At 39.9% G+C, this 17,928-nt stretch overlaps 1 protein-coding gene across 1 annotated transcript; it reads right to left on the minus strand.

Annotated features, from left to right (window-relative positions):
- Window positions 1–1,285: 1,285 nt before the first annotated feature.
- On the minus strand, window positions 1,286–17,924 carry LOC143294106 (phosphatidylinositol 5-phosphate 4-kinase type-2 alpha-like). The gene is made up of 9 exons (XM_076605539.1): window positions 17,642–17,924; window positions 15,892–15,989; window positions 15,376–15,472; window positions 13,191–13,340; window positions 11,801–11,947; window positions 9,557–9,595; window positions 8,583–8,696; window positions 4,909–5,221; window positions 1,286–3,451 (listed from the first exon to the last, which is right to left on the minus strand). Exons 1-9 carry the CDS (start codon window positions 17,759–17,761, stop codon window positions 3,267–3,269), a joined length of 1,263 nt encoding a protein of 420 aa, XP_076461654.1. The 5' UTR covers window positions 17,762–17,924; the 3' UTR covers window positions 1,286–3,266.
- Window positions 17,925–17,928: the final 4 nt, after the last annotated feature.

Here is a 17,928-nt window from a genome sequence, read left to right on the forward strand (position 1 = left end):
CTGCGGTATATATATATTAAAAAAAAAAAAAAAAAAATGCTGACACCCGAACTTCACAAATCCCCAACATGCGGATCAGGCCTTGAGAACCTTCCCTAGGTAAGTGTAAAACATTAACAAGAAAAAGGAAACAGAAAAAAACCAACTAAAAACAAAACAAAACACCACATCATACAACTTTCTTACATACTTATACGCTTTCTTACACAACAACTTAAATCAAAATCAGGTGGAGTCGTCAGTTTAAGATTCAAGGAGGTACCAAAGCATATGGACTGATCCCTAGGCTATATACACAGCTGGTGTTAGAGTTGTGCTGGACTCATCACATCTGCTGAAGAAAAAAAAAAAAGCAAAAAAAAAAAGCCTGACCGTTGCATGAACCCAACTCGCTGGTCAGGCATTGAGAGCCCACCCTAGGTTTCTACTAAACACATGTGGTACACCACATCTGCTTAAAAAACACAAACAAACAAACAAAAAACACCCAGACAAATTCCTCAGCAGATTCCTAACCTTTGCAAAAACCCAGTGCACAGGTCTGGCTTAGGTTTGCATAAAACTTCAACATAAAAAGAAAAAAAAAAAGACAAAAAAGACAAATAAAACAAACAAATAAGTAAATACACTAAATCAAAATAAAAGATACCTGGATGGCAAATGATTGAAAAAAAAAAAAAATTGTGGACGTCAAGTAATTGAATTAAAAAATAAATAAATAAAAGAACTATGTGGAAGGCAAATGATTAAAACAGATGATTTTAAAAAGAACCACATTCAGCAAACAAGCGCATACTCATGCAAGCATGCAAATGCGCACTTGCACACACACACACACATAACGCAAATGCTATCAGTCTGAGATAATGATGGGAACAGAAACACACTCACAAGATAAATAGTTTACATCTTTTTTGGATGTTTCCTTTTTTTGTGCTTCAATATGTACGCAAGTTGTGCGTACTGCATGCAAAGATTGACTGTCATTTGAGAAACAGAAAGCAAAATAAATTTCTCATCCACACTCACTAACACAGCAAACCTTGTCTGTCATGAGAAATACTGAGGTAGGTCTTTACAACCAGGCAGATTGCTTGGCACACGCTCACATGTGCAGTCATACTCATACATACACTCTGACACTCTAAGAAGAGACTCTAACACATATGATGGTTACCTTGCTTAATCTGATTGTTCACGCAAACAAAACAAAAAAAAGAAAAAAAAAGATATCAGCTGAAATTTGACAATTGTTTTAGAATAAGTTCCGCGACTCAAACAGCTCATTTTATTCACAGAAAAAAAAAATGCTGCATGCTTACACAATGTTATGATCAATTCTCAGGGGCAAAGAAATTTTGGCTTTGCTGTGACATGGTTTTCTTCCATGAAAAGTTTCAGACCAAAACCTGCAAAACATATCTTGAAAAAACAAAAAACAAAACAGAAGTTTGAAATCAAACAAACTTTCCAGTTTACTTATCCTCACACAATGCCAAACGACAAGTCCATCATACCATGGATGCTGACTGAATGTGAAACTTCTAACACTTACTTCTGCAATGATTTCTGTTTTTTTTAATGAACTTCATGTTCAAAGAGAAAGAAACTGGAAAGATTAACTACTTGGAATATTCACTTTTCGTTTTTTCTAAAAGGTTTCTGGCAAGTGTGCTGATATGTGATTTCTATACCGATCACAAATATTCAATACATATCTATCAGTATCATTTCTGAAATGTTTACGGCAAAAAAATAATTGTGGACTATGCTGTTGAAGTGGGGATACGTGGGAAGACATAATCAATATTTTTAATCATGCCAATGTTTGGTGTCCTCTGAGGTTACATTTAAGTTTACCATGGAAACACACACACACACACAAACACACACACAGATGGACACAAAGATAACCAAGAAAAGTGATTATGTGGTCACTGTGCTTTCACACAATTGCCAAAAATTAGTTATAAATAAGACACAACAAATATAAAACTGCAGTCCCTGATTTTTTTATTTATTTATTCAGTAACAAAAAACAAGCTCTTCAGACTATTATTCATAGAAAATCCCTTGTATAGCAAAAGAAACACAACATTCTGGAACATACTATGCCTCACACAGGAAGACAGCAGAACAAGAAAACATAGAACGGACAACCTCACACAGAAAGTTACAGGAGAATGTACACCTCACTCTGAGAAACAGAAGAACACACCATGCCTCACACAGGTAGACACAGAACATATGTTCACACAGGGAGACACAACATACATATTCACACAGGAAAACACACAAAATAAATACTGACACAGGAAAACACACAACATACATACTCACACAGCAAAACATACAACATACATACTCACACAAGGAGACACAGAACACAAACACTCACATAGATAGAACATACACACTCACTCACATAGGCAGACATATAGCATACCATACTCACACGGAGACATGAAGCAGAACATGCCAACCTAACACAAGAAGACACAGAACATACCTCAAAATGCGACAAAGCAAAGCTAACATATTTCCACCAAGGAGACAAGTCTATCATCAAAAGCAAACAAACAAACAAAAACAAAAAACATCCACTGAGAAAACAGCAGTAATGTGTGCATCATGACCAGTCCTTTTATCTTGCTCACCATCACTCACCATTATCATCAACAGAGCTGAAGCTACTGAATTTTCCAGCCACCCCTTCCCACCCCTGACCCAGTCATACCCCCGATCTCAAACAATTTGAGAAACTCGTTGTCAGCTATGCTATCCACAGATAAAATTCATGTCTTGTTTCTGTCTCTGCTCTCTTCAGTATTGTCTGCCATGGAATCTGATGAAGAGAGCTTGTGATTTAAAACCATGTTTTATGCCCCCACCCCTCCCTCCCCCACCGCTCCCCCCCAAATCAAGATAATACGTTTCTTTTGCGCATAAAAGAAAAATGTGTCAAACACGGCTGTGGGGAAGATGGATGTTATAATGTTAGCCAATAATGTGCATTGAAGAGAACCATGAAGACGACTCCACATCAGACACACGCTGAAGATGATGACGTCAGACAGCAGCCTTGCCGACGGTCAAAGAATCTGTCCACAGACATTCCTCCCACAGAACACACCACAACTTGGCGGCCTCTTGGCCACCAGTAGGAGGCCAGCTCATCGTCAGATAAATCCTTAGGAGTGGGACTGTCCATCAGTCACTGCAGACCATGTCCCAACATACAGGAACCCCTTCCCCCACACACCCCTTCACTCCATGCATTTGGAGATGAACTCCAAAAAGCGCCGTGCATACTGGTCCGGTTTCACGGTGGAGATGTCAGCCCCGGCGCCATGCTTGACGGTCTTGGCTGCCTGTGCCGTGCGTTTCTTCATGCCGTACTTGGTCAGCACGTCGATCAGCGCCATGAAATAGATCTCTCCGGTCTCCACCCCTGCAACATCACACACTGTCAACATGAAGTAGAACTCTCTGGTCTCCACCCCTGCAACATCACACACACTGTCAACATACAGTAGATCCCACACACTGTCAACATCCCACACTGTCAACATACAGCAGATCCCACACACTGGTCAACATCCCATACACTGTCAACATGCAGTAGATCTCTCCGGTCTCCACCCCTGTAACATCACACACACTGTCAACATCCCATACAATGTCAACATGAAGTAGATCTCTCCAGTCTCCAGCCCTGCAATATCACACGCACTGTCAACATGCAGTAGATCCCACACACTGTCAACAACCCACACACTGGTCAACATCACACACACTGTCAACATCCCATACAATGTCAACATGAAGTAGATCTCTCCAGTCTCCAGCCCTGCAACATCACACGCACTGTCAACATGCAGTAGATCCCACACACTGTCAACAACCCACACACTGGTCAACATCACACACACTGTCAATATCCCATACACTGTCAACATGAAGTAGATCTCTCTGGTCTCCACCCCTGTAACATAACACACACTGTCAACATCCCACACACTGTCAACATCCCACACACTGTCAACATGAAGTAGATCTCCCCGGTCTCTCTGCCCCAGCAACATCCCACACACATTACTGTTAACATCAGCTGTAGTTAACACAGCACTGTCAACACCAGTAAACAGCACGGTGTTGTCAGCTGTATAAAACACACCACTGTCATAATTCACGGTGTGTAACAGTCAAAATCAAATCATGTTGTGTGTATCCCAACTGACCACAAAGGGCAATCTCAGGGCTGAATACCTGTCAGTTCTTAAAACCAAAGAAAGAGAACAGAAAATAATGTTTAAATGTCAGTTAAAATAGCATCAGAAGGCCTAATTAGTCCACATATTGCTCAGTCCACATAAACTTCATATCAAGATAAAATTATCAAAAACAATATAAAAAGACAAACTCAGCCATAGGTTTCAATTTATATAAAATTCAAATGAAGCGGAAAACACACACACACACACATGTATATATACTGATTTCCTTCTGCCACTGTCAGCTGCATTAAGTTAACACAGACCTCGCAGTTAAGTGAAGTTTGGCTGTTTTAAATTGGCCAGGTAAAAATTATCACAAATGAGTATGAACATGTGAATATGGGCGTCACAGGTCATGAATACAGAAGAAGAAGAAGAAGAAGTAGAAGAAGTAGAAGAAGAAGAAGAAGAAGAAGAAGAAACACATCATTCACAAAAACACACACTCACAAACTCTTCACATATACACACAAATATAAACACTCACAACTGTTTACACACACACACCACATTCCCACACACACACACAAACACGCACACTCCCACACACAACTGTTCACACGCATGCACACACATTCCCATACACAACTGTTCACACACACACACACACACACACTACCCACAGACCTACCCTCAGCGGTCAGCGAGGGCACAGCAAACCTCTCCAGATCCTCATCCAGACTGCCCGTGTAGGGAGTGAAGGGAGTCACAGGGTGGGGGGAGTCAGGGGGAGTGGGTGGCCCCTCTCCGTTCTCCTCCACTCCCTTTTCTTCTCCCTCCTCCCCTTCCTCCCCAGCCTCCTCCTCCACTGTCTCCACCTCCTCCTCCACCTCTTGCAGAGTGTCGCATGCTTCAGGGAAGAAGCTGGTTGGCTTCTCCTCCGCGTTGACGTCATGGATTCCCACAATCAGGCTGTAGTCCATTAAGTGTAGGCCTGACAGAAACTGCACACACACACAGTTAACACCTATATAACATGTCAGGTGTAGTCCAAACAGAAACTGCACACACACAGTTAACACCTATGACATGTCATGCGTAGTTCTAACAGAAACTGCACACACATAGTTAACACCTATGACATGTCAGGTGTAGTCCTAACAGAAACTGCACACGCAGAGTTAACACCTATGACATGTCAGGTGTAGTCCTAATAGAAACTGCACACACACAGTTAACACCTATGACATGTCAGATGTTGGTGTAGTTCTAACAGAAACTGCACACACACAGTTAACACCAGCAACATGCCAGGTGTAGTTCTAATAGAAACTGTACACACACAGTTAACACCTATGACATGTCAGATGTTGGTGTAGTTCTAACAGAAACTGCACACACACAGTTAACACCTATGACATGTCAGGTATAGTCACAGTCTGGTCCATAAATAAATGACACCTGTTGGCATAAATAAACCACACTTGTTGGTGAAACACCAGAGGTGATACAAATAAATCACATCTGTCGGTGAAACAACCAGGGTCACCTTCTGGTCCAAAAATAAACCACACCCATCGGTGAAACGGCAGGGGTCACAGTCTTGTCCAGCACTTGATGAAACAGTACGGGTCATAGTGTCCATAAATCAACCACAACTGGTGAAACAGCACCGGTCACTGTCTGGTCCATACATAAACCACACCCAACTGGTGAATTAGCATGGATCATAGTCTGAGCAAAAAGTAATGCATTTTAACATGAAAAGTAATAAAAGTACAGACCCACAGGATGACAAACAGATGAGAAATAACAGCCACTGTGAGAAAGATATTGTCAAACACACACATGCACACACACACACACACACATACACACACACTCACACACGCACAGAGCAAAACAGTTTCAGTTTCAGTTTCAGTAGCTCAAGGAGGCGTCACTGCGTTCGGACAAATCCATATACGCTACACCACATCTGCCAAGCAGATGCCTGACCAGCAGCGTAACCCAACGCGCTTAGTCAGGCCTTGAGAGAGAAAAAAAAAAGAAAAAAAAAGATAAGCTTACATAAATAAATAAATAAGCAAATAAGCAAAACAGACGAGTGGCACTAACATGACAACATAGCAAAACGCAATGGCTTTTATTTATTTATTCATTCTAAAGTATAGACCCACTGGAAGACAATTAAGGTTCAGTGATGATGAACAGCAGTCACCGCAAGAAAGATATGACACTCACACACACATTCATTACAAACAGCAAAACGGGACAGGAAGAGTGAAACTAACATGACAACAGAGCAAAAGCAATGACTTTTAACACGTTAAAATTTTAAAACAAGAGAGGCAAGGCCTTCAAGACTCACTTGTGATACACTTAAAAAAAAAAAAAAAATCTAATCATTAAAATGTGTTCTGTATTTGTTATTATAAAGCTTCAGGTAAAAAAAAAAAAAGAAAGAAAAAAAGTCCTGATGGCAGATTCGAACCCTGTGTGTTCGGGTGAGAAGAAACTGTCTTACCCAATACATTTATTGCGTCTCCTTAACTGACATTAAAAAATTTAATATTTAAACATGCTTTTTTTTAAAGGGTGATAAATCGATTGCGGTATTCGCAGTGAGAACGCTGTTTAAATCATATTATTCTGGTGTATCTTGGGCATTCAAAAAATCTTTAAGGGCAGCTAAAAATTCTTTTAAAGTCCGCTGTAAAGGAGACGTGGCTATCGCTGCAATCACACTGCAACATTTAGCCATTTTCTCTGGATCTAGATAGATGCATAAGTTTAGTTACACCCGCCGGGAATCGTACGACACTGTCAATTCTTTTATGAATACACGGTCTTTTATGTTCATTCTAGTTTCATAGTTTTAAAGTTGATATGAAAATTGAGTATTCTGTTAAACTAACAACATGTAGAGCCAAGTACAAGTACTTCTAAACGTCGTATGAAGTGAAAAGGACTTCATTTTGAGAAAAGTCAAGACTGGAAATTTTTATGTTTCATCAAGGGTATTAACTCTCATGGTTCATTATTTTTAACTGTGAATCCCGAATGATTTTGTTGATATTTTTATGGCAGTTTGGAGCATAATCCAGTAAGTGATGAGGCATTCACGAATCTTTCTCTGAATAAATATTTAACGGTCTCCTTCTCCAACTTTCCATCACATGTTATCGTGTACTGTTGACTGAATATAGGATTGAACGGGCAGGTCAACAACTTGAAACAAAATGGCATCCTTCGCGTTCACGTGGAATATGAGCACATGCTTTGAATATGTATAAATATGTGTACACAACTGATTTTTGCCCATGACCTTCAGGGCTCAGCCAATAGATCTATAAAGTCCACTCGTAGTATTGATTTTAGTATTTTCTGAAAAAGACCACTTGGGCGAATGAACATAGTGAAAGCCCTGTACACTGAGAGGAAAACACACAAGCTTTTTATGTATTGAGTATAATTTCAAAATGAAATGTTTAAGATGAGAAAGATCAGTTTAAAGCAAATTAACCCCCCTAGCATTAATTACAGATTAATTTCCTTTTTTTACTCTCTGCAGCAAAAACAGGCACCTGAAATATAACTTCCACACTTTGCAAAAGAAGTTCCTGTTTGAACAAAAAATGAAAAAATGACTGCTCTTATTGTTGTGTCAGAATATCAGATCAAAGTGCCAAGGTTAGAGAATAAAAAATATATAAATATAACAGTAAATTCAGTTTGCATATAATTTGGCTTTAAAAAAAAAAATGTTGTGCCCATCCCAGAGGTGCAATACTGTTTTAAACAAGATGACTGGAAAGAACTGATTTTTCCCTATTTTTATGCCAAATTTGGTGTCAACTGATAATGTATTTGCAGAGAAAATGGCAATGTTAAAGTTTACCATGGACACACAGACACACCCATACACACAGACATCCAAACACCAGGTTGAAACATACTCACTTTGTTTGCGCAACTGAGTTAAAAAAGTACAAACCGACAAGAAGACAAATAAGTTATACCTACGAAGAACGACAGTCAACATGAGAAAGATATTTCACTGACACACACACAAACAGTACAACATACACAAAACAAAGACAACAAGAGTGACACTAACATGACAACAGAGCAAAATGTTAACAGCCTATAACATAGAAAAAAAAAAGTACAGACCCACAGGAAGGCACAAAATGAATGACAGTCACTGTGAGAAAGATATTGTCACACACACACACACACAGACAAACACAATACACACACACACACACACATTACAGACTCACAACAAAACAAGACAGGAAGAGCGACAGACTGACACAGACAGACAGGGACAAAATGACACAGGCAAGCTGCACCACAGACCTGCACATCGCTGTGCAGCATATTCATCAGGCGTTCCTTCTCCTTCTCCCCAACACGGATCATGGCCTTGTCGCTCACAAAGTCATTGTCCTTCAGCGTGGGCACGTCTTTAGCCTGCAACACACACTCACCTTCCTCAGGCACACTTCCATCATGCCCACAATGTAATTATACAAGATGCTATCTGAAATGAAGTTTCAAATCTATTTACAGGTGAAAAATTTTTAAGTGCTTGCCAACTATCCATCTTCTAGTGTGTTGTTGTTGGACTGACTCTTAGTGTGGGGGCATATGATCTTTGTAAATCATATGAAATCCTTTCAATGATGTGTTCTTTCTTCACTACAAGAACTGATGTTGTTTTTTCTGTAATATCTATAGACGTTTTTGTTCTGATTGTTTTGTTCAATCAATGTATGCACGTAACTACACACCTATGTATGTATCAAACTATGTGTGTTTATATTTTCAATGTTAACTATGTCAAAAGAAAATAAGAATATTAAAAACAAAAATCAAAAACAACTGGGCTCCAGCTGCTGCCCTTCACTTAGAATTTAAACATGCTGCACTCAGAACAGTAGGCAGCCATCTTCCTCATGGATACTCCCACACAGACATCGTTTTCCAGTTCTGTCCACATTGTGATCCAGCCACTGAGCACCATGTGCATGCCTCTGTGCGTGCGTGCGTGTGTCTGTCCAAATGCATCTGTTTCCTTTAAGAGAATACTGAACAGTTGTGTATGTGCATGTGTATGTAGGTTTGTATGCATATTTGTTTGTGTGCCTGTGTGTGCAAGTGAATGTGCAAGATCAAGCAAGTCTCTATGTAAATATCTCTCTGTGTGTATATGGATGTGTATATATACTGTGTATGTAACCAACAACATCTGAACAAACAAAATTTTTTTCTCAATCCATCAGTCAACAGAAAAAAAAAAAGAAGGAGGAAGTTTCAGAATGAGCACTGACCCGTTCCTTATCACTGGCCTGTCTGTCCACTGTGGAGCCCTGCAACATGAGACCAACATTAATAATAATAATGATGATAATAATCATGATGATGATGATAATAATAATGATGGTGGTGGTATATAGTGTTTTCAGGCCGCCCAAAGCACTCAACAATAACACTCAGTCAGACACAGTACACAACAACAAACTCACACTAATACAGAGATACATATGTTGTGAATAAACATGAGGATCCATAGAATACAGATATGGAACTGAATGCCTTAAGTATGCAGATACTCCTTGAAAAGGAATGTTTTTTTATTTGTTTTAAAGGATTTGAATGGCTGTGATGGACAAGAAAAAAACCAACAACTGTAACGTTTATGATCCTGCAAATCATCACTAACATATCTCCTTCCTTATCCGTAACATCTTCATCGTCAGTTTCATTGCAAGTTTACAGCAGAACCCCACGAAGTATTTTACAATGTTTCATTACCACATCACAATGTTTTATCATCATCTTTATTACCAGTATCATCGTCATCATCATCATCAATGTAATCACATCAGCATTCTTTTCTGTTCTTTCACTTTAAGATCCCTTTTTGTCACCCAAGCACTGTCAAATTGAAGTAATTATCAGAAACACAATGCTGTTTAACAACACTCATTCATCATTTTCTCTCATACACACTGGATTCTGTCACAAGAGCTGACAGTGATGTGTGTGCAGATCAGCAACCAATGCTGACAGCTGCATGAATCTTTCAGGAAAACCCTCTGAATTTTTTTTTTCTCTATCATCTGCACACCACTGTCCCGATTCTCCTACTTTCTTTCTCAGCACAACTGACAGCAAAACTAAGATCATGATTCTAAAACTATTCTTGTACTGAAACATTCTGAAGGTAAAAAATGAACTTAGAGTTGGCATCAGAAAAAACACAACAACAAAGAGTCATTTCTGTTGGATAATGAAATTCTGCACCAATTCAGGGGAGGTAATACCATCAGCTAGAAATATTTGAAGAACAAATCAATGCCATTTTCAAAATAGTTACAGAATCAAAAAATAACAATGGACAGAGTGAGGTGAAACTGAAAACAGTTCACAGCTTTGTTATGCAAAAATATGACACAAACCAGAAAAAAAAATTCTATCAACTCATAATATAATGACAACACCAACCGCATGCATGCTTTTTTTTTTTTCAAGAAATCAATTGACAATTTAGTCAACTCAGATTAGTGTAAACAATACAATATTATTTTAAAAGAAACTATAAACGAGTTTTGTACTGGAAATGAATTCAAAATAGTAAGGTGACAAACATACTACGAAACAAACAGTAACAGAAAAACGTAAAATGCTCATGTTACTATCAAGTGGATTTTATGGGACATTTCCTTTATGCCTGTCCACTTGACTTCACTTTCTGGAAATTCAAAGAGCAAAATGTACACATTAGTGTCTGACTTCAGATGTCCCCAAGGAAAATACAAATATATATATATCAATCTCAAGGAACACATATCAATCTCGAAATCTTTATCAGTAAAATGTGAACTGGCATATTCAAGAAGACAAGAGTCGACCAACCCACTGCAAATGATTATTAAACGACAAAAATTATCATGCTATTAAGCATGCAGACAGACATAAACCAGAGCAATGACAAACCCAGACAAATAAAACATGCAATGAAGACTAAAATTCCTGAAGATACAACCCAGATCAGCTTGGACAGGTGCCATGGATACGCACTTTGAAAGGATGGCAAGAAGTGTACTGGCTGAAGGAGGATTCCGTGAAATGACAGCTCAGTTATCTTGCCTGTAAATGTGGCTGAGACACTCACCAACACCATCTCCCATGAGTGTTTACTTTGAGGTTACCAGCCAGCCAGACAGACCACCACCAGACTGCACCTCAGCGCAGAGTGGGAGGGACTGTCACTTGCATATCAATCACACTCTTTTTTTATCTTTTCTTTTTTTACAACATGAACCAAAGGCATAGGCTCTCAAGGTGTAGCCAACATGTTGGGTCAATGCATAGATCTGCCATCTGCTCCCCCCCCCCCTTTTTTTTTTCAGATGTGTTGCAGCATATATGAATCAGTCTGCATGTTTTGACACCTCCTTCAAATAGAAACTGATGGATGCCTATCTGTCAGGATGCAATGTGGGCTTTGAGTGATTACCATGAGGTTGTCAAGGTGTGTGTGGTGGCAGGCTCTCTTGCCAATGTTTTACCTTGAGGTCGTATTTGGTGTGCAGCGAGAGCCGAGGGCTGAAGACGTTCTTCATGACCAGCAGGTAGGTCTCTGTGTCATTGACGGTGATTCGGTACATGCCCAGGTACTGTGGCAACAGGGTCTGTGCATGGCACTCCACCACGTACTGTCACAAACACACACACACTGCATGAGGCAATGACCACATTGTCATGACACTTGTCCATGCTATCATCATTATGCTGTCACAAGTATAGATACATGTACTTATATGGTGCTAAAATCTTGTGCCGGAAACGAACCATCACAAACACACTGTTATGTCTCAACGCCATAATCATGTCAACAATTTCGTAACACAAACACACTGAACAGGTATTGACACCATTATCATGTTACCATTTTCCTAACTGTCACAAACACTGTCACATAATGACATATCAACAACATTATAATATCACCATTTTCCTGTCACAAACGCTGTCATGTATCAACATCATGACCATATCACCATTTTCCTGTCACAAACACTGTCACATGTCAACAACATTATCATTTTACCATTTTCCTGTCACAAACACTGACACTGTTCTGAGATAATAACTGTTACCTGGTGGTACTGTTTGAAATAGACACAACTCTAACTTGAGCTGAAGGTGGCAGAATGGTTTCGATGCTTATCTGCCAATACAGAGTCCTTGTGGGTCTGGGTTTGAATCGCAGTCTTGCCCTTTCTTCGAAATTTGACTGGAAAAACAAACTGAGTGTCTGGTCATTTGGCTAAGATGATAAACCAAGGTCCTGTGTGCAGTATCTACTTGCAACACTGAAAAAGGACCCATAGCAACATAAATATTGTCCTCTGGCAAAATTCCATAGAAGAAATCTACTCCAACAGACACACAAACATATATTCATGCACTCAAGACCTGACCAAACACATTGGGTTATGCATATGCTGCTGGTCAGGCATCTGCCTAGTGGATGTGGTGTAGTGTATATAGTTTTGTCAGAAAGCAGTAACGCCTCCATGGGGAACCTGAAACTGAAAAACTAACACCAACTATTAGAAACACAATGTCACATGTAACTAACCTATTAGCACTGTGAATGAATTTCACCTCCTGGTACTGTCTCAAGGTGAACAACTCTTACCTGCTGATAATGTTTGTGATGGAAAACTCAAATCAAATTATGGTGCTTAGAGCCTCGCCGACAACTAATCTCAAGGCTACTGCCATGATAGCACTAGCTTCAAGTCATGGATAAAAAAAGCAACGATAAAAACTAGTCACTGCTTCAAGCTTTTCACTCAAAAAGTTTAAAAACCTTCTAGAGATTAAAACATTCAAATCTGATTAAAAACTGTTCACGACACCTCTCAGTTGTCACAGGCAGATAACCCTCACCTGGTGGTACTGTTTGAGGATGTGATGCATGATCTCCACCTCCTCGGACACCATGGTTTTGATGAAGTAGCGCTGGTCACAGGACAGAAAGAGGCGTGCCCCGCTCTTCCCTGCTGCGTCCGTCAGCCTGATGTCACTGGTCAGTGACTGCTGCACACCCACCATAGTCACCACACTCTGTCAGCACACACTGTAACTTTACCACACACTGTGAGAGCACACTCTGTAACATTTAACAAGCCATCTAACTTGTGGAGGAAGGTGTCAGAATGGTTAAGATGCTCGTCTGCAAATACAGAGTCTGTGAGGGTGTCAGTTCAAATCCCACTCTTGCCCTTTCTCCCAAGTTTGACTGCAAAATCGAACTGAGCGTCTAGTCATTCAGATGAAACTATAAACTGAAGTCCAGTGTGCAGCACACACTTGGTGCACTGAAAAAGAACCCATGGCAACGAGAGTGTTGTCCTCTGGCAAACTTTTGTAAAAGAAATCCACTCAGATAGGTACACAAATATATATGCATGCAATCAAGGCCTGACAAAGTGCGTTGGTTATGCTGCTGGTCAGGCATATGCCTAGCAGATGTGGTGTAGCGTACATGCATTTGTCCAAACAAAGTGATGCCTCCTTGAGAAAATGAAACTGCAAAAATTACTTAACTCTCGTATACTTTATACAAACTGCTTCATTTGGCACACATTGCACAGGCATTAATTAAACTACCTCACTTGACAATACTTCTGTGCTTTACACCAACCACCTCACTTGGCAGTCCTGCATTTTTACACTAGCCAGCTCACTCAGCACTGTCCTGTGCTTTACACCAACCAACCACATCACTTTGCACAGTCCTGCAGTTTAAAGTTACAATTGAACACAGTCAAAACTGAAGCAATGATCACAGGAACTAAACAAAAACTCACTTCCATCACAACTGACACAATCAAACTTGGCAGTGCATCCATCCCTCTTTCCAGCTCAGTCAAGAACCTTGGCGTTGTACTTGACAACACAAAGTCCATGCAAAAATTCACCAGCCAGACCTGTCAGTCCTGCTACTGTCAATAACGGCGCATCAGTTCCAGTTGGAAATATCTGTCCACCGATGCAACATCTAGACTTGTTCTTTCTCTCATTCTCTCTTGCCTTGACAACTGCAATTCTCAATTGTCTGGTTTGCCCGCTTGATCCCTCCAGTCCCTCCAGTGCATACAAAACTCTACTGCCCGACTCGTCCTCAGAAAGGAAAGATCTGAGCACATCACTCTTTTACAACATCTCCACTGGCTCCCTGTCTCACACAGAATAAAGTACAAGATCTGCACTCTTTGTTATAAATGTATTCACAAATCTGCCCCTTTCTATCTCTGTGGCTGCCCATCTCGCTCTCTACGACTGGCTTCGGATCCACTCTGTCTTCACATACCCTGATTCAAACACTCCACTTCAGCCGTCACTCTTTCTCTGTCTCTGGACCCTGCATTTGGAATGAGCTCCTCCCTTCGCTTTGTCTGGTCTCCGCACTCAGCTCTTTCAAGTCTGGCCTTAAAACTCACCTCTTCCCAAGATAGCCTAGCCTCGCTCCCTTTCCTGTCCCTTCGTTGTTTTTCAGTTTTTTCAATCTAGAGTTATGCATGTGTCTCTGCACAAGATTCAGCATTATTTAAATACCAATTATTATTATTATTATCATTACACTAACCAGCTCACATAGCACAATCCTATATTTTTCACCAGTCACCTCACTCAACAGTCCTGTGCTTTACACCAACCACCTCACTTTGCACAGTCCTGCATTTTTACACTAGCCAGCTCACATAGCACAATCCTATATTTTTCACCAGTCACCTCATTCAACAGTCCTGTGTTTTACACCAACCACCTAACAGAGCACAGTTCTGTACTTGTTGGTTTATACTAACTGCTTTATTTAGTACATGCTGTACTTAATATCAGCCACCTCATTCAGCACAGTCCTAGACTTAACACAAACTCATTTACCACAGCCTGAGCATTGTCCTGTGCCAAATAAACTCTTTTATTTAGCACACACTGTACTTTAATAACCACCTCACTTGCCTCAATTCTGTGCTTTACACTTACAACCTTACTCAGGACAAGTCTCAAAAAATTACACTGATTCTCACTTGGGACATTTTGTATAATGTTTCACTATAATACTTGCCATGTACTGCATATCATCGATACCAAACTTCTGACGCAGGTTTCTGAAGACGAGGGGACAGTACTCTTTGACTTTGAAGTGACTGGGCATATTGTCTCTGCAACAAACAGCACACACATCCTTTTTTTTTTTTTTTTTTTTTTTGACAACCAGATTCATACATCCTGCCTAAATCACTTCATACTGTACAGAACACATTTCACACTATAAATGCTTTAGAAACATGTTGTACACAGCTATGTCAAACAGCACTGATGTATAGTTGTTCCATTCCACACTGAATATGGACGGGTGTTTATTTTCAGTCATGTGTTTAATTGTTCTTGGTGGACAGACTGATTTAGAGGTAGTACTCCTGTCATACATATGTGGATATAAACATTTCTGCTAACACTATGATTATTATAAAATGAAATGTATCATCAGTTTTTATATGTTTATTAGTTCTATGAATTATAATATATATATAAATAATAAACCATGTTCTTTGTGCTAACGGAATCAGGAAGTCCTCACTTGTTGAACATATGGTTGTCTACCCGGATCTTGCTGTAGGATTTGAAGTCATCAGGCATCAACATCACCTGCATGTTCACTTGGTTCAGCTCACTGATCTGAGGAACATAGAAAACACATACACACAGTTCAATGAAAACTTCATTCAACTATCATACTGACAAGGCAAGGCAAGGCAAGGAATTCTTTTTTTTTTATACCAACTGGAAGGCATCAAAACAATTCACACTCAAACAATATGGACACATACATACATGTAACTAGTTAAGTCATGGCAAGAAACTGAACAAAATTCATTGAGCAATGTACTGAAAACCTATAAACAGACATTTTCAGAAAAACAGAATGACAATTTTCAATTATCTTTTTCAGCACAAGAAAAGAGGCCATAAAGAGAGAGCAAGAGCAGTGATCCAGGATAATGCACAATTACAGGTCAACAGACTTTGTCAGCAAATGTGTGTGCGTGTGTGTGTGTGTGTGTGTGTGTGAGTTCATGTGCGCAAATGTGGTCAAAACACTGACTTTCAATCTGAAGGTTCTGGGTTCAATCACAAATGTCAATACCTGGTATTGTTCCTCCGGGTCGATATACATGTGCAAATCTTTATCTAGATTGTGTGTACATATTCAGAAAATGGAATACTCAAATCAAAAGTACAGAAATCCATGTCAGTGTTTAGTTGGTAATGGAAACACAATATACCCTGTGTGCACTTTGTGACAATACTAGTCATTCATCATCAATGACTTCTGGTCACAACAGGAAGAAGTTAAGAAGGACCACCATCACAGTGACAGTGGCATGCATGCTGCGTAGAAATCTACACAGCTACAACCCCTCACTTCCCCCACTGTGACCAGACTCCTACAATCTATCCCATCAAAGTCAATTAATAAAATTGTTTGTTTTTCTCTTTTATTCTTTGACATGTAATTTGTGGTCATTGGACTTTCAATGTGGTCAATGATTGAAAACTGTGTAACAAATTATGACTAAATGAATATTAAGAATATTGTAACAGTGATACACACAAAAAAACTGTTATGTTATCATTATGCGACCCGACTATTGATGAAACAAATTAGTTTGTCTGGACACAAAACTGTTATCATTATGCAAATTGACTGTAGATGAAACAAACTAGTTTGTCTGGACTCCAGGGCTGCCCACTTTAAGTCTGTAACCACTTGAGTACTTAACCTTGGTGGTGTGGCATTAGTTTGAAAGGCAAGTAATTGATTTTGATGAACAGAAGTCATGCAGTCCCAAAAGGAAAAGTCCAGAGTGGTGACTGATATCTTGTCCTGTGTGCACTCAGTCTCGTTTCAGTGAGGTGACAACCCTTCACTGACGAGCATGCTCGTCAACAGCAGTCAGGGGGTTAGGAAGGAGGTGATGCTGGAAGTGCTCTAAAACTGTCTGGTAGTGATGTACATGTCCTGGTTCTGAAGCTCATTAATGTCTGGCTCTTGAGTATGCTATGAACAAGAGTGGAAAATCAAAGTATAAAACTACACCTTTTTGTGCACTCATACATAAAACTGAAGGAATTAACCAAAAGTACTAAATCACTCAGTGCATGTTCCGTTAATTATTGTTTGACGATGGGGAAGGGATTCAGGGGAGGGGCGGGGGAGGGCGGAAGTATATGTCTGTATCAATGCAGTTTAAACAGTCTCACACTGAACTTCATAAAAGTTGGCATTGTTATAACTCATGACATCATTTGCTGACACAGCAACTGACCGTGTGATTGATGCCCCACATGAACACACTCAGGAGGGGGTCGTTGGCACGGAACAGCTTCTGTTTGGGAGCCACCGCTTTCAGTTTCAAGTGCTTTCGTTTCGTTGCTGGTGCAGACATCTTGGGAAGCTTATTGCACAAACCGCGAGGAATGTAAATGAAAAACAGACTGGATTGTTTACACTAATGGCAAAAAATAACAAAAGGAGTTTGCGAGATCATTTTCCTCCAAAATGAAACGTGTAAGCTCTTCACATCTGATCGCAGATTCGGCAACCAAGATGGCG

The sequence above is a fragment of the Babylonia areolata genome, chromosome 19, assembly GCF_041734735.1.
Source record: "Babylonia areolata isolate BAREFJ2019XMU chromosome 19, ASM4173473v1, whole genome shotgun sequence".
NCBI classification, from domain to species: Eukaryota; Metazoa; Mollusca; class Gastropoda; order Neogastropoda; family Buccinidae; genus Babylonia; species Babylonia areolata.